At 42.7% G+C, this 27,207-nt stretch overlaps 1 protein-coding gene across 1 annotated transcript in view; it reads right to left on the reverse strand.

The window, feature by feature from the left end:
- Positions 1 to 376: 376 nt before the first annotated feature.
- The window catches only part of si:dkey-13n15.2 (protein transport protein Sec24C), a 55,368-nt gene continuing 28,537 nt past the window's right edge, over positions 377 to 27,207 (reverse strand). The window contains exons 10-20 of the mRNA XM_061904408.1: positions 24,826 to 24,922; positions 24,610 to 24,714; positions 13,911 to 14,078; positions 11,813 to 11,909; positions 11,587 to 11,735; positions 10,498 to 10,636; positions 6,647 to 6,768; positions 4,811 to 4,993; positions 2,047 to 2,232; positions 1,898 to 1,987; positions 377 to 1,827 (exon numbers count right to left, since the gene is read on the reverse strand). Of these exons, the coding sequence (XP_061760392.1) occupies positions 1,687 to 1,827; positions 1,898 to 1,987; positions 2,047 to 2,232; positions 4,811 to 4,993; positions 6,647 to 6,768; positions 10,498 to 10,636; positions 11,587 to 11,735; positions 11,813 to 11,909; positions 13,911 to 14,078; positions 24,610 to 24,714; positions 24,826 to 24,922 (1,477 nt within the window). The 3' untranslated portion in view covers positions 377 to 1,686. The remainder of the gene's footprint in view (positions 1,828 to 1,897; positions 1,988 to 2,046; positions 2,233 to 4,810; positions 4,994 to 6,646; positions 6,769 to 10,497; positions 10,637 to 11,586; positions 11,736 to 11,812; positions 11,910 to 13,910; positions 14,079 to 24,609; positions 24,715 to 24,825; positions 24,923 to 27,207) is intronic.

The raw sequence follows: 27,207 nt of genomic DNA on the forward strand, positions 1-27,207 counted from the left end.
GAGTAGCCATACTCCCTTCTTATCGCTTTCTGTCCCAGGCTTAGCAGAACCATGGATAAGTGTATTCGTTCCTGTAGGTGTGGGCGGGGGATATATGGAAGAAGACAGCGCGTCTGAATGTTTGTTTGTTTTTTTTTTCAGATCAACTAGGCAACGCAAATTGAATGTGTTGTTTCATAGGTTGGTCTCTCCAAAGCTTTGGAATAAATTGCAAAATACCTATTCTGTTCTGGGTTATCATTTAAAATCAGCTTATGTGTCATCAAAAGAACTTGGGCTTGACCAGCAACTTAAATTCCCTCGGAGGAACATTTGGTCCAAACGCAACAATAGATAGATGGATGGATGGATGGATATAGATAGATGGATAGATAGATAGATAGATAGTACTTTATTGATTCCTTCAGCAAAATCAAAATTCCAGCAGCAGTGTACAGGGTTGAGATCAATTTAAAAAGTAAAAAATGGAAACAAAATTAAATATTGTAATTGTATTATTGTTAGCATCAAAATGTCAGCTTTTTCTCATCACATCATATCTTTTCGCATTTTTTTCCTCTTGATTTTTTCCGACGGCGGAAAAAAATGTTGTACTTATTTTAGTACTTATTTGTATTTCAGTACAAACAAGTACTGTTTCGGTACTTTTTTGTACTGAAACAGAACAAATAAGTTTGTACCATTTCAGTGACTAATTGTATTATTGTTAGCATCAAAATTGTCAGCTTTTTCTCATCACATATTATCTTTTCGCATTTTTTTCTGTTGTTTTTTTCCGACAATATGTTGCAGGTCAACAAAATAACTAATAACAAATAAAACTTTGTCACCTATAACACAGAGCTGACAATATACATTTTGTCTTTTAATATATATCATCTGTAAGTCATCTACAGTACTGTTTTTAGCATTTTGTTTTTAAAAAAAAAAAAAAACATCAAATACTTTAGAACAGGGGTCTCAAACACGCGGCCAATAGCGGCCCGCGAGACGTTATTTTGCGGCCCGCACCTTAATGTGAAAACTTAATGTTGGTGCGGCCCGCAAGTTTTATATGGATGGCGCTTTACAGCGTCATAATTGTATACCCTCAATTTTTCCGGAAGACACCCAATTTTTCAATACTCCTCCAGATGTAATCAATATCACGGATTTCACAAGATCATCAATATTAAGGGGCCACTGTGGAGGCACTGCATTTAGCGTCCTCTACGACCTGTACAAACATCGTGCCAGCCCAGTCTCATGTTGTATTTGGATTATGTAAGCGCAGTTGGCGACTGCAAGACATACTTGATCAACAGCCATACAGGTCACATTGAGGGTGGCCGTATAAACAACTTTAACACTGTTACAAATATGCGCCACACTGTGAACCCACACCAAACAAGATTGACAAACACACTTTGGGAGAACATCCGCACCGTAACACAACATAAACACAACAGAACAAATACCCAGAATCCCATGCAGCCCTAACTCTTCTGGGCTACAATATACGGATGGAAAGCCATTCAAAGAAGGTGAATTCATTAAAAAGTGCATGTTAGATTTTTTTAAGACATCCTTTCTTGCGGCCCAGCCTCACCCAGTTTCTGCATCCAGTGGCCCCCAGGTAAATTGAGTTTGAGACCCCTGCTTTAGAATTTTGGACACCAAAATAAATAAAGAAGTGTACTGGAAGTGTCACTGCAGGAGGCGCACAGAGTTGACGTGCAGATGGTAGAGGAAGTCGGCGTACGAGGCACCCCCGTTGGGGCTCTTGTCCTCCACCAGGTGGCGCTGCAGGAGTTCCTCAAAGGTGTCTCCCTGCTTCACCAGCAGCAACTGAGACAGGAGGATTCATCATAATTATAATGCAATAAAAAATGTCGCGTCACGGTTTTCTTGGCCTTACCTCACGGGCGCAGGGGGCTTCCGAATCCAGCACGTGGACTATGGATCGCACACCGACGGACGAAGCGTTGTCCAGGACAAGCAGCTTGGTCTGGAGGGCGCAACAACACGTTAGCTATGAGTCGAGACTTTCTGAAATGGAACTATGACCTCTCCAGAGAGCAGCGAGGAGAAGCAGGTGACGTTGAAGAGCTCCACCAGGGTGACCGCCGGGACCTGGGCGCCCACCCAGAGCAGAAGGGTGTGGGGCGTGTGCATCAGATACACGCCGCCGGGATGCAGGCTGGCGCCGGAGCAGCGCAGGGCTGAAGGCTCGTGGCTGGCGGGTGACGGCGGCTGCGGGCGACAAAGTGGTATGTTACATAGCATGGGGGGGTGGGGCTGGCAGCAGTGGCGCTTTCCTTCTTTTGAACTTTTAGTAAACCCTCCTCGTTAAGGTTAAAGAAAAGTGTTTTGCTGTTTAAACAGCTGCTAACTTGTATTACCGTATTTCCTTGAATTGCCACCGGGGCGCTAATTAATTTAAGACCTCTTCTCACTCTGGCGCTTACAAAAGGCATGCGGTAAATTTAGGCTTGCCCTTATAAATTTGAGTGTGATGTAAGGATACCATCATGAAAAGCACATTTAATAAAAAAAAGTTATTATAGTCTTACCTTTACTTATAAATGAAGTCCATGCACAGCTTTTTCTGATCAAAAGCATCAATAACTTGTTTATAGAAGTCTTCCTTATCTTTATTCAGTTTTAAAAGTCTCTCTGTCTCGGTGGAGATCTTCCTCTATTACCTCCTGCTTTGATTGAAAGTCCAGTTTAGAAAACTGTTTTATTTTAGATATGTAATCCTCCATGTTAAAAGTGCAAGCGAGAGGAAAAAATAAATACACGCTGCTCACTCTTGCTGCTTGTTGTCACTTCTTCTGCAGCCGAGTAGTCGCAATAAGGATCACTAGCGCCCTCTACCACCAGGATATGAGTCATTTAATGACTCATATTTGACACATGCAGCTACGGTATATTAATAAAACATAGCTGCTTACTGTTCTTTTTAGCATATTCAATAGCTTGGACCTTAAATCCTACTGAAGAGCTCTTAATCTTCTTCCCTTTATGCGAGGGGTTTTGGGTTGGTGCACTATTTGTAAGTGTATCTTGTGTTTTTTTATGTTGATTTAATAAAAATAAAAAAATAAAATAAAAATAAACAAATTAAAAAATACAAAATAATGAAAAATTCTTTTGCGGCCCGGTATCAATCGAGCCCGGTGGTTGGGGACCACTGCTTTACACCACTGCATTCCACGCTTTGCATTGGACTTGGTGATGTATGGCATAGATGCAGCTGCTCGGCCATGGAAACCCATTCCATGAAGCTCTCTGCGTACTGTACGTGGGCTAATTGGAAGGTCACAAGAAGTTTGGAGCTCTGTAGCAACCGACTGTGCAGAAAGTCTTTGCACTATGCGCTTCAGCATCCGCGGACCCCTCTCTGTCAGTTTACATGGCTTACCACTTGGTGGCTGACTTGCTGTTGTTCCTAAACTCTTCACTTTTCTTATAATAAAGTTGATTTTAGAATATTTAGGAGTGAGGAAATTTTCCGACTGGATTTATGACAGTTTCACGCTGGAAATCACTGAGATTGGTCCATTCTTTCACAAATGTTTGTAGAAACAGTCTCCATGCCTAAGTGCTTGATATGATACACCGGACCAAGTGATTAGGGCACCTGATTATCATCATTTGGACGGGTGGCCAAATACTTTTGGCAAAATAGTGTATGTTGCCAGCCTGGGTAATATCAAATGTTGCTTGTTTTTAAACTTATGCGACGTGTAGAAAAAAAACAAAAATAATATGAAAATAAAAATATCATTGTGGAGAGGTGGAGCCGGGAGGCCAGCAGTCCGACAGAGAGGCAGGGCACCCCGGAGCCCGTCCCAAGATGGCGGCGAGGCGGGGCGCACCGGGAGCGAAGCCTCAATCAAGATCAGATATGTGGATCGCGCACCTGGGGGCAATCCAATAATCCTCTCAAACTGTTTGAAAGGGTGACAGCTGTGAATGTCAGGGAGAGAGGCGGAGAGATTGGAAGGAGCAAGAGTGCAGCTGACGCAGAGCGAGAGAGGAGGAGAGCCGAAGACAGACGACGAGCGAGCGGAGGAGCTAAAAAGCGACTTGGACTGAGGTTTTTATTGAAAAAATAAACAAAGTCAAACTGCTCATAGCCATGCCCTTCCTTGCTGGTCCTGGGAACCCACGTGACAGCGTGAGACTGTTACATTTGGCGCCTAACGTTGGGCGCCAAATGTAAGCCTTTTCTACTCACAGTTCCACAGATACACGCTGGAAGCCAGTTGCGCAGAGTTGGCAGGGTTTTAATATGGTTCTTTTTTCATCAATATGTGTACTTTTGTAGACTTTTCAGTCTCTCCGATCCTTCCTCTCCCTCTTGCACCCGGCCGCTCACTGTTAAAGACAACAGATGATTAGTTTAACACGTACCACCTGTGCAAACTAATCATCTGGCAGCTGTGTCTCTCAGTCAGCACATGCCACGCCCCTGTCTGATGGCGCGCTGTTTCCAGCTATCTGGACAGGGTCGCTGACCTTTACTCCAACAATGCGCTCATCACAATCCCCTTCCCCAATCATCTATTGTGGTGCTTGTATGGGAACGTGCATATTAGATTTTAGATGCAAGTCGACATAATAGGATATCAATATTGGATGGAGACATCCCTATCCATTACATCGTGAACAATGTAGCGAGACTTGTGAACCATGATTTGGACTACAGCTTGCAGAACGTTGAATTGTATTAAAAGTGATACTTTTGCAGTGGTTCACTTCTTTTTACACTTGTACGGCCATTAATAAATGTATTTCTCTTGGCTGTGCGCGTGTGACTGACCAGAGGCAAGAGCAGCGGGTAGAAGTGTGCGGCGCTAGCCGAGGCGTCGAGCCGCAGGACCTGACAGCGCTGCTGCAGCCGCTGGTGGACGGAGGAGGTGCGCAGGCCCGGCAGCAGCACCTCGCTCTTCCTCAGACTGTTGACGTAGACGGGAAGCGCTCTGAGGCCCTGAGGGAGGACAAGCTGCGGAGCGCGTGCAAAGATTTTAACCTGCATTTATTTCTAAATAATATATATACAAACCCCGTTTCCATATGAGTTGGGGAATTGTGTTAGATGTAAATATAAACGGAATACAATGATTTGCAAATCCTTTTCAACCCATATTCAGTTGAATATGCTACAAAGACAACATATTTGATGTTCAAACTCATAAACTTTTCTTTTTTGCAAATAATAATTTACTTAGAATTTCATGGCTGCAACACGTGCCAAAGTAGTTGGGAAAGGGCATGTTCACCACTGTGTTACATCACCTTTTCTTTTAACAACACTCAATAAACGTTTGGGAACTGAGGAAACTAATTGTTGAAGCTTTGAAAGTGGAATTCTTTCCCATTCTTGTTATGTAGAGCTTCAGTCGTTAAACAGTCCAGGGTCTCCGCTGTCGTATTTTACGCTTCATAATGCGCCACACATTTTCGATGGGAGACAGGTCTGGACTGCAGGCAGGCCAGGAAAGTACCCGCACTCTTTTTTTAACGAAGCCACGCTGTTGTAACACGTGCTGAATGTGGCTTGGCATTGTCTTGTTGAAATAAGCAGGGGCATCCATCAAAAAAGATGGCGCTTAGAGGGTACCATATGTTGTTCCAACACCTGTATGTACCTTTCAGCATTAATAGTGCCTTCACAGATGTGTAAGTTACCCAGGCCTTGGGCACTAATGCACCCCCATACCATCACAGATGCTGCCTTTTGAACTTTGCATCGATAACAGTCTGGATGGTTCGCTTTCCCTTTGGTGCGGATGACAAGATGTCGAACATTTCCAAAAACAATTTGAAATGGGGACTCGCCGCCGGCTTCTCTGGGCTTCTTGGGCCCAGAGAAGCCGGCGGCGTTTCTGGATGTTGTTGATAAATGGCTTTGACTTTGCATAGTAGAGCTTTAACTTGCACTTACAGATGTAGCGACCAACTGTATTTAGTGACAGTGGATTTCTGAAGTGTTCCTGAGCCCATGTGGTGATATCACTTAGAGACTGATGTCGGTTTTTGATACAGTGCCGTATGAGGGATCGAATGTCAAGGTCATTCAATGTTGGTTTCCGGCCATGCCGCTTACGTGGAGTGATTTCTCCAGATTCTCTGAACCTTTTGATGAAATTATGGACCGTAGATGTTGAAATCTGTACATTTCTTGCAATTGCACTTTGAGAAACGTTGTTCTTAAACTGTTTGACTATTTGCTCACGCAGTTGTGGAAAAAGAGGTGTACCTCGCCCCATCCTTTCTTGTGAAAGACTGAGCATTTTTTGGGAAGCTGTTTTTATACCCAATCATGGCACCCACCTGTTCCCAATTAGCCTGCACACCTGTGGAATGTTCCAAATAAGTGTTTGATGGGCATTCCTCAACTTTATCAGTATTTATTGCCACCTTTCCCAACTTCTTTGTCACGTGTTGCTGGCATCAAATTCTAAAGTTAATGATTATTTGCAACAACAAAAAAATGTTTATCAGTTTGAACATCAAATATGTTGTCTTTGTAGCATATTCAACTGAATTTGGGTTGAAAATGATTTGCAAATCATTGTATTCCGTTTATATTTACATCTAACACAATTTCCCAACTCATATGGAAACGGGGTGTATATATTGTCAATGGTCTCACCTGACCGGTGGACACCGAAGCGGAGCACCCATGTTTACGGTAGGACGCCAGCGCTTCCGTGAGGTCTGTCTGCAGCTCTTCACGCAGCTCCTGCTGGGGGCGCTCCAGCACTGCACAGTACACTGAAAGCACAATAATGACTTACATGCACCGCACTAATGGAATGTGATAATAAACCATAGAGATGTAAGTTCCTTCTTAAAACTCATTTGTATACCTGTTTGTGTCAACTTTTGTGCATGTTATCAGTTCAAAGTCACTGAGGTATCTAAACTTTTGATCAGGGTCATTTGGGTACTTTATTTTGTCATTTTGATTTAAAAAGAGTGAACACAGTTGTTTGCCAATAAATAGCGTCACACAACCATGAAGCATGAGTGGAAGAAAGGTTTTTCTGTTATCATTCATATTCTTTTTAGAATGGCCAAGAAGTCATACATTCTCCCAGGGTATGTCAACTTATGAGCACGACTGTACTTCAAAAATGACGATGTGGCCTTCCCACTTTCTCATGCACTCCAGAACATGATTGAAAGTTAAACATTTTTTTTTTTTTTTAAAACCTTGTTGCAGCAACAATTCACAAAGTTTACAGGCAATGTGTATATTGTAAGCTATAGTAGGGGTGTCCAAAGTGTGACCGAGGGGCCATTTATGGCTTGCAGGTTATTTTTTAACGGCCAGCGACGCATTTTACATATACTATTAAAAAAATAAAAAATAAAAATCAGAATAAAAGCACAAATGAGTAATACTGTCTGTTTACAATATTTATAAAAAGTTACCTTTGACAAGAAGGCCTTAAGACAAACAAAAAAACATTTATGAAAATAAGACTAACAAAAAAACATTTATGAAAATAATACAAACTTAATCATTGTCGGATTAATCTGGCATTGAAAACTGTCTTAGCTCGCAAAAAAATATGATTTAATCATTGACCTATAAATGCTCTAATTACTACAAATCTAATATTCGACTTTGAACGTTTTTTTAGGGAAAATATTGCATACTTTGTGTTTTTCCCATACGTTTTGACAAAAAGGGATAAAACATTTTGAAAAAATGTACTTTATATCGACAGAGAAACGTAAAGATGATCTACAGATGAATAAAAAAATAAAATAAAATTAAAGCTGCAAGCAGCGATGGACGGGACTGCTTTGGCTGCTGCCCCCGCGAACCAAACCCGGATAAGCGATAGCTAGCCGTCAGCCATTTTAACAATTATTTCACATGAGGGCGGAGCACAACTAATGTTAATATTATTCAAATATTGTGTCACTTGCGCGTTTATGCCATTTATAAGATTACATACTGGGAGTGATAGGAAAAAAAAAAAAGAAAAAAACGTCTAGCTATCTGTGTGAGCGCACGGGGGCCATCTTAGAAATAAAATCAAAACCGGACCATTCATTGCGTTTACTGTAGCATAAAAAGTGCAGATGGCCTTAAAACGCCACAACAGTCAGGCACCATATGTAAGTACCCAAAATAAAGAATGTCGGACGGTTGTTTTTACGATATGCAGGCAAACGACAACTTTGAAACATACCGGCTTAGCTACGGCACCTGGCAGCCATCTTGGTATAGACGATCACAGCCCCTCCCCCACGAATGTTGGTGCGTGCGCAACAGCAGCAGACGGTAGGGGAAAAAAAGAAAAAAAAAGTCTCCCTCACTGTGTCTGCGCACGGCGGCCATCTTTGAAATGAAATGAAGGCTGATAAAATCAAAACCATAACAGTTATTAAAACTATTCCATCAACTTTTAATCAGAAGGGTTAATCTCTCTTCTCTTGCTTATTTGAAGCCGAAACGACAAACGGCCTGAGAGGAGATAATGTTTAAAAAAAAAGGGATTTTTTTTTTTGCCAACTTTTGTATTGAAGGGGGAATTGCAAACTTCCTGTTGATTTTAGCTGGGAGGTAAGAGTGTATGAAATATAGGTCTAACTGAGACCTACATAGTGGTTTTTGTTTCATGTTTCTACGACGTTCCTACTGGAAGTTAAGAGACAGTTTTGTCTGTGTTTCTTCCTAGGGGGCGCTAGAGCGCAATTTTGAGTTTTTGGTTTTGGTTTTTTGATTAGATCGCAATTTTTGCCAGTCCTGATGTGTGTGTCAAATTTGGTGAGTTTTGAAGCATGTTAAGGGAGTCAAATTACAGCTCAAATAGGCGGCGGAATAATCAAGAATAATAATAAAACCTTAGAAATACAATAGGGTCCTTTGTCACAAAGGGACATCGGTCCCTAATAATAATTACTTTTTTTAAAAACATTTTTATGACAGATAACCTTCCTGGATCCTGTGACCAAACTTGAAGGGAGCCTAATTGTAAAAAAAATATTTATATTATATTGAACATTTTGGACGCCCCTGGTCTATAGCACCTAATGTGCTTAATTGCTGAATCCTTTTTTTTGTTTTCCTTCCGTCCATACTAGAGATGTCCGATAAAGGCTTTTTTTTGCCGATATCTGATATTGTCCAACTCTTAATTATCGATTTCGATACCAACCGATATATGCAGTGGTGGAATGAACACATTATTATGCCTAATTTTGTTGCGATGCCCAGCTGGATGCATTAAACAATGTAAGGTTTTACAAAATAAATCAACTCAAGTTATGGAAAAAAAATGCCAACAGGGCGTTGCCATATTTATTATTGAAGTCACAAAGTGCATTATTTGTTTTAACGTGCGTCAAAACAGCAGCTTGGAATTTGGGACATGATCTCCCTGAGAGAACATGAGGAGGTTGAGGTGGGGGCGTACGGGGTAGCGTATATTGTAGTGTCCCGGAGAGATAGTGCTGCAAGGGGGTCTGGGTATTTGTTCTGTTGTGTTACGGTGCAGATGTTCTCCCGAAATGTGTTTGTCATTCTTGTTTGGTGTGGGTTACAGTGTGGCGCATATTTGTAACAGTGTTAAAGTTGTTTATACGGCCACCCTCAGTGTGACCTGTATGGCTGTTGACCAAGTATGCCTTGTGACAGAGATAGATATCTACATATATTCATATTTAAGAGTTATTTATTTTCTATAGTCATATTTGAAATAGCTAGTGTTCCATCTTGTACTCTTTTATCTTTTCTTTATCTCATGACCAATGGTTAACTGTGGATACCTTGAGCTTGGAATGCAGGAGTAGCAATACTCCTTTTTCCTATCTCTTTCTGTCTCCAGCTGAGGAAAACAATAGAAATGTGTATTTGCTCTGAAGGCTGGGGGCTATTGGCATATTGAAAAAGACAACACTTCCGTAGTGTTTTCAGATCAACTTAAGCGACGCGAATTGAATGTGTTGTTGTTTAGGTTGGTCTCTCCAAAGCTTTGGAATAAATTGCAAAATACCTATTCTGTTCTGGGTTATCATTTAAAATCAGCTTATGTGTCATCAAAAGAACTTGGGATTGACCAGCAACTTAAATTCAATCGGAGGAACATCTGGTCCAAACGCAACACTTGCATTCACTTGTGTGTGTGAAAAGCCGTAGATATTATGTGATTGGGCCGGCAAGCAAAGGTATTTAAGGCACGCCCCCAATATTGTTGTCTGGGTGGAAATCGGGAGAAATTCGGGAGAATGGTTGCCCCGGGAGATTTTCGGGAGGGGCACTGAAATTCAGGAGTCTCCCGGGAAAATGTGGAGGGTATGACTGGGAGACGCAACTGCTCTGTACTTCACCCTACGGCCGTGTACCACTCCGTGCAGCTGCGTTTTAAAAAGTCATACATTTTACTTTTTGAAACCGATACCGATAATTTCCAATATCCCATTTTAAAGCATTTATCGGCCGATAATATAGGCAGTCCGATATTATTGGACATCTCTAGTCCTTACTCTTTTTGCAGTAGAAAGTGAGCAGCGTTTGGGCCTGGAACTGGCGGAAGGTATCCTGCAGGTGTGGCGAGCATCGCAGCGTCAGCGTGTGCACCCTGGAGCGCCGCTCCCCGGCCCGCGTGGCGTACGTCAGGACGGCCTGACCAAACAAGGAGGTTACAAAATGGTGAGGAATTTAAATAAACCACGTTCATGGGCACACAGAGAAGGCAAGTCATTGTTTGGACTTCTCGAAGAAAAACAACATCTTAATCTACAATTTGACTCCCTCGAATGGCCTTGATGCAATCAGGAACAGGCTGTTCTGAAGAACTCCCCCGAGGACTCCTCAAAGATGGACGCTTTTGACCTTCCTTTTTTTCCAAAAACACCTGGTGTCAAACTTGAGATCGGCCCCAGTCCACAAAAACATTTCAACATCTCACCCAAGTTATTTGGGCATACATGCACGCACACGCCTCTCCCCAAATCAACGCTTTCACCACTGCCTAATTCCTCTGGGGTTGTGGATGGCTGAGTAGCGCTTTATAGCGGCAGCCGGCCTCCAAGGCCCCAACTCCCTCCACTCCCCCCGTTTGCAAGTTGGTGTGATTATATGTACCATGTTTATGTGTGCCTTGCTATGTGAGGTTTTTTCCTCGGACTCAGTCTGGACCCTTCCTGAGGGTCCAGCCTTAGACTGATTTTTTTTTACTCTTCCCCCTTTCCCAATGTCACCTTTTTCTCACCTTTTTAAGGAGCGCCGTAAGTGGCTGATCTGTTGGCAGTCTGGTCTTGTCCCCTTGTAACGTATGTCTGCTCTTAGTGGGACTGTGCCGAAAATGTAATTTCAGTTCTTATGTGTCTTGTACATGTTAAGAATGGACAAAATAAAGCTGCTGTCTGTCTGTGATGCTGGACAATTTCCATTTCATTTGGATTTCATTGGACAATAATGGACACAGAAATAATCTGTTCCTCAGAAAACCTTCATTAACTGTCCAGAAAATATTTTAAGTCACACTTTAAAACGGCCATACACATTTTTTCCAGTTATTTTCAGCTGATTCCGAACTCCAGGATGTGAGAGGAGGACAATGTCTACTGTACCTGTATGGCGACACCTTTCGTCTCATCAAGGGCGCTGCTGTGAGCCAGCTCCACAGCCAGCGTTGTCTGCCAGTCGAGGGTTGCCATGACGACCCTGCTCGGGCTCGGACCGGGGACGAAGAGTCCATAACAGCCAGAGACCCGCAAACCTGCCGTGATAGACAAGATGGTTATCAAAATGGCAACTTTGGAAGGGTGACAATAAAAATGTTTTCTCTCTTCCAACCCTTGCTGACGAACAAGCTGAGCTCAGCCTGGTAGGCGACCTCTGCTTGGACGGCACGTCTTAGGTTTCTGCCGAAACGCTCCCGGTCAGAATCTCCCTGTGGCGGACATGAACACACGCGCTATGTCAGCAGTTCACCAACAATATATACTGTAAACACACAACAAGAGACACTGGCACTAGGAGGAATATTACAGCTATCTTCCATCCATTTTCTACCGCTTATCCCGTTCGGGGTCACGGGGGTTGCTGGAGCCTATCTCAGCTGCACATGGGCGGATGACGGGGTACACCCTTGACAAGTCGCCACCTCATTGCAGGGCCAACACAGATAGACAGACAACATTCACACACTAAGGACCATTTACTGTTGCCAATCAACCTATCCCCAGGTGCATGTCTTTGGAAGTGGGAGGAAGCCGGAGTACCCGAGGGAACCCTCGCAGTCACGGGGAGAACATGCAAACTCCACACAAAAAGATCCCAAGCCCGGGATTGAACTCAGGACCTTCGTACTGTGAGGCACATGCACTAACCCCTGCCCCAACGTGCTGCCTACAGCTATTTCGAATAGAAAATAGAGCAGATCCCTACTATTGGAAAATAGTGAGAAACTGCACTCGTAAAAACGCTTATTTGAATACACTTCTTCTCAGACTCAATAAATGTATTTGAGATGTATTTTCCACACTAACAAACAATGACAAGCATACAGTAAGAAGTCTTTTTTTTTTTTACAAAAAAGTGCCGTTACACATTGACTTGAGAGACAGCGCTCTTTGCTGGATTCAAAACAGCAGTATTCTTTTTGTTTCGCCATCAAACCTCTTCCTATTTAAATTACTGCATAAAGTATGGTTGTAGACCACCAAAAAGTATTGCACATCCGTCAGGTTGTGAATGATAGTGCAAATGATATATATATATATATTTAATCACATTAATCACACTTTAGAATTTTCATTAATTGTGATGAAGTAGCGACTTGTCCAGGGTGTACGCCGCCTTCCGCCCAAATGCAGCTGAGATAGGCTCCAGCAGCTCCCGCGACCCCGAACGGGACAAGCGATAGAAAATGGATGGCAGGATGTGATTAATCACTTTAAAAGGACTTGCTTGCATAATTGAAGTTGCATTTAAAAATATATATTTTGACTAGGGCTGAGATGGTGACTTGTCCAGGGTGTACACCTGCCTTCTATCCGATTGTAGCTGAGATAGGCACCAGCGCCCCCCGCGGCCCCAAAGGGAATAAGCGGTAAAAAATGGATGGATGGATGGATGGGCTGTCAAAAATAAGATGTTAACTCATGTGATTAATCACAAAATAATATTGCATTAATTACTTGCAGATTGTCCCCTAAATTATTTAAAAAAAATAAAAAATAACTCTTACAGTAATTTATTTTGAATGACTACCTGAAAGGTGGCGGGCGTTGATGAAAGGTCATTGATCGGTCAATGCATACGCATACTAATAATTATTAGCACTGCAATTATATTAAGCATATTTGACTAATTCATAATGGTATTAATATTACAAGGTTTAGAGCAACGAATAATGTACATTCCAGTAAAACATTCAAAAAATGTGTGAGACATTCTGACAATATATATATATATATATATATATAAAATAAATACTAACCATCTAAAAGCACTAGTTTTAACACAAATATAATTTTATTGTCGAAGGTCACACACACAAAATATTTTTTATTGTTGTACTCGCATGTACTTTTTTTAAATTCGTACTTATATCTAAAGTACCATCGGGTTTATTTCGTAGCTACATTTGCCAGTCGGAGTCGCCTCACTTTTGCACTTTTTAAATTATCACTTACAATACAGCCAATATTGGCGAATGTGCGGTCCAAAATTATTGTGTGATTATGTATTTTTTTGATGAATCATTAACGTGAAAATGTATAGTGTATGGTCAGTAGAACCAACTCATAACCCCGGTCTTAAAGCAAGCGAAAATAAAACTACAAACCGACTTTTGAATGGGGTGGACTGTAAGAGAACACAAAGAGGCGGGGCTAGACTCAGTGCATTGTGTCGATTGGTGGACAAGAGAAAATTGCTTCCTCGGTACCTGCAGGTGGTTGTAGGAGTACAGCGCTCCCCCTGTCAGGTAGGGGACGTGCCCCGGCCAAGCCCCGCCAACGTCTTGCTGAGAGAGGACAAACAGGTGAACGCCACAGCCCTGACGGACGCACGCCTTGGCCAAGGAGACGGCGGCCTCTGGCGGCTGGAAGATGGACTGAGGGGGAAGAGCAAGGAGAACGCTGCGACTTGATCCACTTTTTACATAAACACTGTAACTCTGCACGTGTCCAATACATCAGTTACAACAGCGTAACATTAAGGAGCATGATGTTAAAGTGCATCCGGCAGTGGAGGTTCCTCTATGGGGTCTTGGGGAACTAGGAGGTTAACCCCTTTACTACTGTTACCCCAGGTGGCCCTTGGCAAAGGCCTAGTACCTGACTGCCCCCTGGCCAGGGATACGGTGAAGACCTCAATGGCGGAGCAGGCGGAAGACAGTAGATTTAAGAACTACCACAACGGCCCCGATGGCAGGGGAAGGCTGCAGCAGAAAAGAGTCCCCAGTCGTCTTGGACTCCATGCCACTGGACTCTGACCCCATTCAGTGAAGGATGGTGTGGTGACTGTCTGTGCACCATTCTCCCCATGAAAAACTAAGTCACGCACAGGCATCCTCCATACACCCCTACCAGGAGGATGGATGGTCACACTCGTTCGAGTGACCGCCGATGATGATGTGAGCTACATGTTAACAAAGACCTAGACAAATTAAGGCCCGGGGACCACATGCGGCCCGTTAAGCTTTTCAATCTGGCCTGCCGGACATTCCCAAATAATTTTTTTTAGATCTTTAAGACGGAAAGTGTAACTGCCATTATATGTGCAGTGATGTTTTCTAATGACCGTAAGGCTTGAACTAAACAAAGTATTTCAATTGTTGGAATCTGCACTTTTGGATGATATATCAGTTACTATGGTAAGCTAATTAGTTACGATGGTCATCTAATTACCGTATTTCCTTGAATTGCCGCCGGGTATATAGTATGCGCCTGCCTAGAATTACTGCCGGGTCAAACTCGTTTTGCAAAATATTATTTTTATTAGCGCTTGTCTAGAATTTCCACCGGGTCAAACTCGTTTGGCCAAATAATTAGCATATGCCTAGAATTTACGCCGGGTCAAACTCGTCACGTCACGAGTGACACTTCACCTGTCATCATTTTCAAAATGGAGGAGGCTGATTTCAATCATTTGAAATCGCATAAAGGGAAGAAGATTAATAGCTATTCAGTAGGATTTAAGGTCCAAGGTATTGAATATGCTAAAAAGAACAGTAACCAGCTATGTTTTATAAATATACCGTAGCTGCGTATGTCAAATATGAGTCATTAAATGACTCCCGCCTCCTGGTGGTAGAGGGCGCTAGTGATCCTTCTTGCGACTACTCGGTTGCAGAAGAAGTGACAACAAGCAGCAAGAGTAAGCAGCGTGTGTTTATTTTTTCTTCTCGCTTACACTTTTAACATGGAGGATTACATATCTAAAATAAAACAGTTTTCTAAACTGGACTTTCAATCAAAGCAGGAGGCAATAAAGGAAGATCTCCATCGAGACAGAGAGACTTTTAAAATTAAAGAAAGATAAGGAAGACTTCTATAAACAAGTTATCGATGCTTTTGATCAGAAGGAGCTGCGCATGGACTTCATTTATAAGTAAGACCATAATAAAGTTTTTTTTTATTAAATGTGCTTTTCATTATGGTATCCTTACATCACACTCAAATTTATAAGCGCAGGCCTAAATTTACCACATGCCTTTGGTAAGTGCCGGAGCGAGAAGAGGTTTTAAATCAATTAGCACCCCGGCGGCAATTCAAGGAAATACGGTAGTTACTATGGTAATCTACTTAGTTACTATGGTAATCTAATTAGTTACTATGGTCATCTAATTAGTTACTCTGGTAATCAACGTCACAGCAGCTCAGACGAGGCACCAAGCAGTGTGGGTAGGAAGCGTTTCCACAGACGTGAAAGGAAATTTTCATAATAAAGTTGTAAAGCTTAGTGATGTATCAGATATGTCAGATTGTAGGTGGGTTTATTTTGTACAATTTGCGTTCATATTTAACTGTGTTTGTTGCATTTTTGTTTTGTTTCACTTGATTGTAAAATATGTCGATGGAAAAGGGGTGTGACATTCATATTTTGTCAATATTCAGTGTTTTATCCTTCATAGAAAAATGTAAAAATCCATTACGTTTTTTTAAGGCGGTCTGTCATAACGTTTTTAGAATTCAATCAGTCGTTATTGTGAAGTTTTGTATTAGTGTTCCTAAAAAGAGATATACCGGCCCCCCAGACACATTTTTTTCTCTAAATGTGGCCCTCTGTGTCACAATCCGCTACACAGATCGTTTATTGTTTTGCTTTGGATATGTTTTGATCACGTTTGGACTCTGCCGATCCCTTCAGTTGAACACTTCCTTGTTTACATTCGTCACCATGGCTACTTAATTACGCCTCCTGCACGCACTCCCGAAGCACACCTGTTTTGATTTATTGTGTTGTATTTAAGTCCGCCTGCTACCTCAGTTCCTCGTCGCCAGTTTGTTTGCATCACGCAACAGTTACGTTAGTTTTGTCTTTTTGTATTCTCTCTGCTAAGTATAGCTTAGCCTCCGCGCGCTCGGCTCGCGCTGTTTGAACTTTTTGAACTCTGCCTTTTGCTCATGTTTGTGTTCTGCTTCCCGTGCGTTGGCACACCTTTTCTTTCCGTTTGTACAAGTATTACTTTGGTTATTGATATTAAAACCTGTTCCTACCTTCACTTCTACCTGCTGTGATCCTGTGCATCGAGGGGTGACACTCCCCGCACATCCGCGATGCGGCGCTATCATAACACCCTGAGTCAAAATAATTGTCCAGGCCTGTGCTAACACTACATTACATCAGAGGTGGGTAGAGTAGCCAGAAATTGTACTCAAGTAAGAGTACTGTTACTTTAAAGATGTATTACTCAAGTAAAAGTAAGGAGTAGTCACCCAAATATTTACTTGAGTAAAAGTAAATTAATACGTACAGACCTAACTGCTAGGCATCGCTGCCTGTCGCACCTCCTCCAGTGCACTTCGAGGTCAGCTGCAGGGTCGTCAGCTGGTGCCACCGTTCACTGATGTTTCGCCCCCAAGCCAGGACACCTCGCGGTGGGGGGGGCAGTGGCTACGCGGGGACGTCTCCCAGCGCCACTCCCTGCAACTGACCTCACTAGGGTGTTGAGCCCCAAGTGTTGTCCCTCCTTCTTAGCCACATCCAGAAACTTGCCTTCTCTTCCTCCTCTGCCAACTCCTTGATGGCCCTCCTCAGGCTGGAACCGGTCATCCCCGCCGCACGCAGGAGCCGGGTTGCAGAACCTCCTACGAAGCCCCTGCATCCAATCTCCACGGGGTGAATGGACGCAGACCAGCCTCCCCCCTTGCAGTCCTCTGCTAGGTCGCTGTATTTTGACCTTTTTAACTCATGTGCTACTGGTATTCCCTCCTCCCATGGCACGGTTAGTTCAATGATGAGGACTTTCTTAGCAGTTGAGGACCACATCACAACGTCTGGTCTTAGCGTTGTCTGTATTTCCTCAGCTTGTCCAGGTCTACGCGCATCTCCCAGCTCTTACCAGGGGTAAGCAGAAGTGATGATCGTCCCTTATCTGTCTTCTGTCCTACCTCACCTGGTTTGATAAAAGTGATGTTTGGCCGATGGGGATCTGTGGCGTTGTTTGCCCCGACTCTGCATCTCTCTAACAGCTCTGCCAACTTCCTCAGCACCTGATTGTGTCGCCACCGGAAGCGCCCCTGCGTCAGCACGACGTTGCAACCTGAAAGGATGTGCTTGAGTCCTGCATTGTCTTTGCTGCACAGCGAGCACTTGCTATCGCTTCCGAACCACTGGGCGAGGTTTTGAGGGCATGGCAGGGTGTCATACGTTGCCCTCACGAGGAAGCTTAGCCGAGATTGAGGCGTTCGCCAGATGTCGGCCCAGGTTATGACTCTTTGAATGGTATCCTCCCAGCGAGTCCATGCCCCCTGTTTTCCCTGGGATACGGCCTTGACCCGATACTGGTCTTGTGCCACTTGTGTGACCTCTTCCACCACCATGGCCTTCCTCTGCTGTCTCGTGGCTTTGGACCAGAACTGGACTGGTTTCCCCCATCCCAGTCCTGCCCGGCTGTCTTGGACTCTTCCCAGGATCTCCTTATATTTCAGCCTCGAGACAGCTTGGTCCACTTCCACCTGGGCCCTCCACTTTCGTCCAGTGTGGAGAGTCACCGCTGCACTCTTCACAGCTTCGTCTCTTGATTCCCTCATCTCCAGTACAAGGCGAGTCTTCTCCTGCCTGTAACCCAGATTGATGGACTTTAGAGGAAGTTGCAGAATGTTCTTGCCAAAAAGACCTGTGTCTGAGAAACAGCGGGGGAGGCCCAGCCACTTCCTGATATAACCGTTGGCGGTGCTGTCCATCTTGCTGGCCTGAGAAGATGGAATTTCAGCTACTTTCAGCGGCCACATCACGCGGTGGAAAAGTGTGAAGTGGTAAAACCAAACCTTCAGCTTCCCAGGAAGTTGGCTCCCGTCGATCCTTACGAGCCCCTCTTTTAGTTGTTTCTGGACCACCCTCCCCATCTGCCTGTCCGAGAGCTCTGCTGTATACTCCCTCCCGAGGCTTCGGATGGGCTGCTCTGCCAGGAGTGGAATCTTCTCACTTCCTGCTGTGAAGACTGTCCTGTCATCTCTCACACCCTTCCTGATTGATAGGCTCCTGGACTTAGCGGGCTTTATCTTCATTCTCGCCCAGATGGTCAGTTCGTCGAAACGCTTGAGGAGTCGTGCTGTGCATGGGGCGGTCTGTAGGATGCTCGTCACATTATCCATGAAACCTCTCAGAGCGGGGAGTCTTCCTCCTGATGGTGTTTTCAAGCCTCTGGCCATTTGCCTTGCTCCAATGAGTAACACTTCAAATGCAGCTACAAAGAGGATTGGTGATATGGAGCAGCCCATGGTTATTCCCACTTCCAAACGCTGCCATCCTGTCATGTAGTCATCTACTGAGAACCACATGTGCAGGTTGTTGAAATACTTGGCTATGATGTTACTGACACACACAGGAACGTGGAAGAAATTCAGGGCAAACTCAACCAGCTTGTGGGGTACTGAGCCATAGGCATTTGCCAGGTCGGGTCCATACCACGTGGAGGTTACTCCTTTCTCTTTTGGCACGCTGTATCTGATCCCAGATCACGGATGCATGCTCAATGCACCCCGGAAAGCCTGGCAGTCCGGCTTTTTGACAGCTTGTATCGATGTAGCAGTTGTTGTTGAGGAAGCTGGATATCCTTCTTGCCAGGACAGAGAAAAATACTTTTCCCTCCATGTTCAGTAAAGCAATTGTCCTGAACTGGCTGATGTTGGTGGAATTTTGCACCTTGGGGATGAATATTCCAACTGCCTCTTGCCACTCTGCTGGAATGGATTGCTTCTTCCACTCAACACTCATGAGCTTCCACAAGATTGTGGTCACTTGCGGACAGTTTTTATACACCTTGTACGGAAGCCCGTTCGGTCCTGGTGCAGAGGCTGATCTGGCCTTTTTAAGGACTTCTTTAATCTCGCTCAGCCTAGGTGGGGAAGTGTCGAAAGGGGTCTCTGGGGGGTCTGGACGTGGCACATGGCCTGGTGAGCCAAGTGGTGTGTCTTTGTCTGCATCCGTATACTGGTCCTTGATGTGTTGTTCCAGATCCTCTTTTGCGATGGACAGCTTGCCACTTCGCTTTTCGTCCAGGAGCTGACGGGCAAACCGGAAAGGATCCTTGAAGAAGTCTTTTCTTTCCTTCTCCTTTCGTTTCCGGCGCCTTCTGAGTCTATCTGCCCGACGCAGCTTGGCAAGACGCTGCTTGAGATCGTCCCACAGCACTTTGAGGCCTTCTTTTTCCTCTGCGGCTGCTTTCCTCCACCTCTTACGCAGCTGGCGCCTGTTGATTATGAGCCCCTCCATGTCCCTCTCCCTCCGTCCTTTGTGCCTCTGGGCTGTGGCTCGCTTGGTCTCACTCTCTCCGAACCTCTCTCTGCCCTCCTCATAAATGATGTTACTCAGCGAGGTTAGTTTGCGCTCAACCGTCCCTCGCAGAGAATGCTCCAGTACCCCTCTCAGGTGATCATCAAGCTTGCGCCATTCTGCTTGGTTTTTCGCCCTTGGCCACTTGATCTTCTTGCGCCTTTCTGGATGTTTGCGTTGGCTCTCTGACTGTGCAACTGTCTGGGGCACTGCATGAGTTTCGCTCTCAGGCGCTGCATTCATCTCCCCTCCTGCTTCCACTGCCGTTTTCCCCCTCAGCAAAGTATGTTGAGAAAAAACTACTCAAGTACTGAGTAACTGATGAGTAATCTGTTTGTTTAATGATGACGGCAACAAGTAATGCACAAAAACATAAAAATAGCAATGAACAAGTTCAGAGCCAGGAATATCTCTTAAGCAACTAAAACAATAATATATATTAAATAATATATATTTGGTTTTACACTGTATTGAAAAAAAATTGGAAAATTAATTTCACCTTTGCAACCTCCTTATACTAGTGGCTAAGTTTTATATTCATAAATGTAAGTATCTCAATACCCGACCTGTTTTTTGTGCCTTTAAAAAAGATTTAGAACTCTACAATAAAACGCTCTACCTCTAACAACCAAAAAGCTGTGAAAACGATGATGCTGTGTTCCAAATTTAAGTTATTTACTGAGATTGAGTGAGCCTATGGCTTTGCACTTTGTTCATTTTATATATAGATTTTTTTTTTGCATTCTATTTTAGTTACTTTGAATTTACAACCCCCTGGCGCTGTTTTGTAAGTTATTTATACTGTTTTGTACTGTTTTTGTACTTACTTTGATTATTATTTTCAACTGTTTGTAAATGTTAAAATTTATAAATAAAGGTTCATAAAAAAAGTGTGCAGTTAATCATGTGTTTGATTGGTGAAACGGAGTCAAACGTCACAGTGACTGCATTTGATTGGTGAAACGCAGGCATGTAATAGATCCTACTTTGAAGGTCTGTCTGACAAACCAAAACAAAAAATGCGTGCATTAACAGATCGATAAAAATCAGTAGCGAGTAGCGAGCTAAATGTAGATAAATGGAGCGGAGTAAAAGTAGCGTTTCTTTTCTATAAATATACTCAAGTAAAAGTAAAAGTATGTTGCATTAAAACTACTCTTAGAAGTACAATTTATCCCAAAAGTTACTCAAGTAGATGTAACGGAGTAAATGTAGCGTGTTACTACCCATCTCTGCATTACATCATGCTAGGTTAGCATATCTGCTAAGAAAAACATATTGCAGCTGCCTGACACCAAGGCTGTGTGAGGTCAATTCACATTTTTTTTGGCCGCGTCGAGTGTTTTGAGGTCAATGTGACTCCACATTGACAGTACAATTGTTTTTTTTTTTCAAATCCGACCCAGGCCTACTTGGTATGCGGTACATTAAAAGCCTACTGAAATGAGATTTTCTTATTTAAACGGTATAGCAGGTCCATTCTATGTGTCATACTTGATCATTTCGTGATATTGCCATATTTTTGCTGAAAGGATTTAGTAGACAACATCGACGATAAAGTTTGCAACTTTTGGTCGCTAATAAAAAAGCCTTGCCTGTACCGGAAGTATGTGCGCGTGACGTCACCGGTGTGAGGGCTCGTCACATCCTCACATTGTTTATAATGTGAGCCACCAGCAGTAAGAGCAATTCGGACATTAATTTGAGCGAGGATGAACGATTCGTGGATGAGGATATTGATAGTGAAGGATTAGAAAAAAATAAATAAATAAATAAAAAGCGACGGCTCCGGACGGCGGCAGTGTGAGCGTTTCAGATGTAATCAAGACACATTTACTAGGATAATTCTGGAAGATCCCTTATTTGCTTATTGTTTTAATAGTGTTTTAGTGAGATAGTAAAGACATACCTCAAAGTCGGATGGCTGCAGTGAACACGCCAGTGTCTCAGAGAGAAGCTGAGGAGCCAAGCTCACAGCTGCCTTTTTTGACAGCTACTGCAGGAGGAAGTCCCATAATCCACTGATGTCTCCGGTAAGACTTAATATCACAATTTTCCCATCCAAAAACTTGCTGGTTGACGTAGAGAAACATGTTCGCTTGACCGCTCTGTGTTAAAGCTTCACAACAAACAAAGAAACACCGGCTGTGTCTCGATGCTAAAGGCAGCTGCAATACAACGCTTTCCACCAACAGCATTGTTCTTTATAGTTTCCATTATTAATTGAACAAATTGCAAAAGATTCAGCAACACAGATGTCGAAATTACTGTGTAATTATGCGATTAAAAGAAACAACTTTAGCCGTAAGTGGTGCTGAGCTAATATGTCCCCTCCAACTAATAACGTCACGCACACGCGTCATCATTCCGCGACGTTTTCAACAAGAAACTCAGCAGGAAATCTAAAATTGTAATTTAGTAAACTAACCCGGCCATATTAGCATGTGTTGCAATGTTAATATTTCATCATTGATATATAAACGATCAGACTGCGTGGTCAGTAGTAGTGGGTTTCAGTAGGCCTTTAATATGTGCTGTATCCGATGCGACTGCAGTCTGAACGATCGGGTCGCGTTCATCCGACAAATACATCGTCAAAAAGCGAAAAGACTTCACAACTCCAAAACAAGACAAATTACATAAAAAAAAGAGTGGACGAATGAGCGGAAGACTTCAAAACATCAATGTCCGACCACTCCTGGCTCTACCTGTCGGCCCACATGTTCTGTGGAACGCACGTCAAAGCAACTTCCTCACCTTCTAATCATTAGTTGCCGACCCCTGGCATAGGGGATTCATTAGAATCCCCTATGCAGTCATGCAGTGACCAAATATGTCTGCCAGGGGTCGCCAGGTTGCCGACCCCTGGCATAGGGGATTCATTAGAATCTAATGAATCCCCTATGCCAGGGGTCGGCAACCCAAAATGTTGAAAGAGCCATATTGGACCAAAAATACAAAAACAAATCCACCTGGAGCCACAAAAAATTAAAAGCCATATTACATACAAATAGTTTGTCATGAGATATAAATTGAATTATGAGGACTTAAAGGAAACTAAATGAGCTCAAATATAGCTACAAATGAGGCATAATGATGCAATATGTACATACAGCTAGCCTAAATAGCATGTTAGCATCGATTAGCTTGCAGTCATGCAGTGACCAAATATGTCTGATTAGCACACTCCACATAAGTCAATAACATCAACATAACTCACCTTTGTGCATTCATGCACAACGTTGTAAGTTTGGTGGACAAAATGAGACATAAAAAGAAGTGGCATAAAACACGTCTTAAAAAGTCGGAGAAAGTTATACATGTAAACAAACACCGGTGAGTTCAAGAACCGCCAAAATTAGTAGGACCAAACGGCGCTTGCCAAATGATCGAATCAGTGAAGCATGTTTAATACAAATAGTGTGCTTTATAACAATTAGGGAGGTTTGTGTCATGTTTGTCCTCCTACAGAAACCATATTAAAACAAAATATATTTTTTTCCCCTTATCTTTTTCCATTTCACATATATATTTTTGAAAAATCTCCAGAGAGCCACTAGGGTGGTGCTAAAGAGCTGCATGCGGCTCCAGAGCGGCGGGTTGCCGACCCCAGCCCTATGCAAAAACACTGTCAAGTAAAGTTGACTCCTGTTGCACAAAACCATTGGGAGACCAGTTAGAATGGCAGTCATGTTTACTTCTGTGAACACAATGCTGCATCGCGTGTGACGTTAAAAAAATTTAAAAAAGGAATGTATGGAACATCATTAGTATTTTTTTCTGATTAAGATTAATTTTCAAATTTTGATGACATGTTTTAAATAGGTTAAAATCCAATCTGTACTTTGTTAGAATACATAAAAAATTAGACCAAGCTATATTTATAACAAAGACAAATCATTAATTCTTTTAGATTTTCCAGAACAAAAATTTTGAAAGACATTCAAAAGACTTTGAAATAAGATTTAAATTTGATTCTACCGATTTTCTAGATTTGCCAGAATAATTTTTGGGGAATTTTAATCATAATAAGTTTGAAGAAGTATTTCACAAATATTCTTCGTCGAAAAAACAGAAGCTAAAATGAAGAATTAAGTTAAAAAAAAAAAAAGTAAATAAAAAGTTATACGTGTTTAAAAATCCTCAAATCATTTTTAAGGTTGTATTTTTTTCTCTAAAATTGTCTTTCTGAAATGTATAAGAAGTAAGGTAAAAAAAAAAAAAAAGAATTCATTCAAACAAGTGAAGACCAAGTCTTTCAAATATTTTCTTGGATTTTCAAATTCTATTTGAGTTTTGTCTCTCATAGAATTAAAAATGTCGAGCAAAGCGAGACCAGCTTGCTAGTAAATAAATAAAAATTTAAAAATAGAGGCAGCTCACTGGTAAGTGCTGCTATTTGAGCTATTTTTAGAACAGGCCAGAGGGCGATTCATTTGGTCCGTACGGGCGACCTGGTGCCCGCGGGCACCGCGTTGGTGACCCCTGTTTTATACATTTAGTTGTATATTTTTTAAATATATGTAACAAGGTCTGCTCCTTCTTCCATTTGTTTTTAACAATTTGTGTGCAGTATATATACTGGACGGTAAATAAAGTGATTGTTTTTTTTCCATTCAAAATCAGTAGTGTTCTTGCATTACCTTAGTCTTGTTAGAAGCAAAAAAGCCTGAGGAGGTCTGAGCATGTCCTGTCTCTATTAGAGGGGCGGCGTGGAAGACCAGCAGCTTGCCAGGACACGTGAGGGTCTGGCGATACAGAAAGCACCTTTGAAGTCCACAATACGCCGGCCGTGTCAATTGGATCGTAATGTCTGAGACGCGAAGGCATGGAAAGGGGAAGGTGAGAACAAGGCAAACCTGCAGAACTGCAAGCCCCGCTTTGACTGGCAGCTCCACGGGGACACCTGTGGAGTCGTCCCCCTCTGGACTGAACTGTGGGATGAGCTGCAACACACTGCATGAGAACACACACACACACTGAATACGTCATACAACAAATTTTCCGGACCAAAGGTCGCAACGATTATAAGGCCCACTGCCGATGAGCGGGTCTAATCAGGTCTATTTTCATACAAAAGGATTATAGGGCGCACTAAAGGGGTCATATTATTATTTTTTTTTCTAAATATAAAATACTTCCTTGTGGTCTACATAACATGTAATGGTGGTTCTTTGCTAAAAATGTCTCATAGATGATGTTTTACACATCATCCTCAAGTCGCTTTCTGACAGTCGCTTCCAGATGTGCCGTTTTGTGGGCGGTCTTATTTACGTGGCTCACCTTCCGACGGGTCTTCTCCCCGTCATCTTTGTTGTAGCGGTGTAGCGTGCAAGGACGGGAGTGGAAGAAGTGTCAAAAGATGTCTCTAACTGTTTTAATGACATTCAGACTTTAATCAATAACAGAGCAGCATCTCTTCATCCGTGGCTCACTAATGCAATAACAAAACCGTAAAAAAAACTAATAGCTAAAGTTCCTTGGGTGAATCATTTTAACTCACCACACTGATATGTTTTAGCGCTTGCATGGCGAGTTTACTGACGGATATAAGAAAGAACTTTACACTACTTTACAGTGGGGCAAAAAAGTATTTAGTCAGCCACCGATTGTGCAAGTTCTCCCACTTAAAATGATGACAAATGTCTGTAATTTTCATCATAGGTACACTTCAACTGTGAGAGACAGAATGTGAAAAAATAATCCAGGAATTCACCTTGTAGGAATTTTAAAGAATTGATTTGTAAATTATGGTGGAAAATAAGTATTTGGTCACTTCAAACAAGAAAGATTTCTGTCTCTCACAGACCTGTAACTTCTTCTTTAAGAAGCTCTTCTGTCCTCCACTCGTTACCTGTATTAATTGGACTTGTTTGAACTCGTTATCTGTATAAAAGACACCTGCCCACAGCCTCAAACAGTCAGACTCCAAACTCCACTATGACCAAGACCAAATAGTTGTCGAAGGAGACCAGGAAAAGAGTTGTAGACCTGCACCAGACTGGGAAGAGTAAATCTACAATAAGCAAGCAGCTTGGTGTGAAAAAAAATCAACTGTGGGAGCAATGATCAGAAAATTGAAGACATACAAGACCACTGATAATCTCCCTCGATCTGGGGCTCCACGCAAGATCTCATCCCGTGATTCAAAATGATCATGAGAACGGTGAGCAAAAATCCCAGTACCAGACGGGGGCACCTGTTGAATGACCTGCAGAGAGCTGGGACCAACGTAAGAAAGGTTACCATCAGTAACACACTACGCCGACAGGGAATCAAATCCTGCAGTGCCAGATGTGTCCCCCTGCTTAAGCCAGTGCATATCCAGGCCCGTCTGAAGTTTGCCAGAGAGCACATGGATGATACAGCAGAGGATTGGGAGAATGTCATGTGGTCAGCTGAAACCGAAATATAACTTTTTGGTATAAACTCAACTCGTCATGTTTGGAGGAAGAAGAATACTGAGTTGCATCCCAAAAACACCATACCTAATGTGAAGCATGGGGGTGGAAACATCATGCTTTGGGGCTGTTTTTCTGCTAAGGTGACAGGACGATTGATCCATGTTAAGGAAAGAATGAATGGGGCCATGTACTGTGAGATTTTGAGCCAAAACCTCCTTCCATCAGTGAGAGCTTTGAATGGTTGACCAAATACTTATTTTCCACCATAATTTATAAATAAATTCTTTAAAATTCCTACAATGTGAATTCCTGGATTTTTTTTCCACATTCTGTCTCTCACAGTTGAAGTGTACCTATGATGAAAATGACAGAACTCCGTCATCATTTTAAGTGGGAGAACTTTCACAATTGGTGGCTGACTAAATACTTTTTTGCCCCACTGTATATTAGAAATGGAAACAGCAGAGGATGAATGTCCCATAACAAGAAGATAAAGAAAAAGAAGGAGCTTATCGACTACGGTGTCCCCATGGACTACAAAGAGGGCCTCGTGCAAATTTTCAGGACTTGTCCAAAACCCCAAATACAGATCAGCCGGTACCAGAAGGCAAGAAAAGTTGCTTTTGCATAATATTGTGAATCAAAACGCCAGATAATATGTCTTACCTTATACACACACCATAATAACACTCCTATGTTGAAGCACAGTACAATCCATCAAGTGGTGTGGCTTCATAGCTTACCAAAGTCGTACTAAAACATTTTGATAGATTTTTGAGCGCCGTGTGTAACGTTCTATATTTTCAATGGAACATATAACATTCTGGTGTTGTTTTC

The sequence above is a fragment of the Nerophis ophidion genome, linkage group LG01, assembly GCF_033978795.1.
Source record: "Nerophis ophidion isolate RoL-2023_Sa linkage group LG01, RoL_Noph_v1.0, whole genome shotgun sequence".
Lineage (NCBI taxonomy): Eukaryota > Metazoa > Chordata > Actinopteri > Syngnathiformes > Syngnathidae > Nerophis > Nerophis ophidion.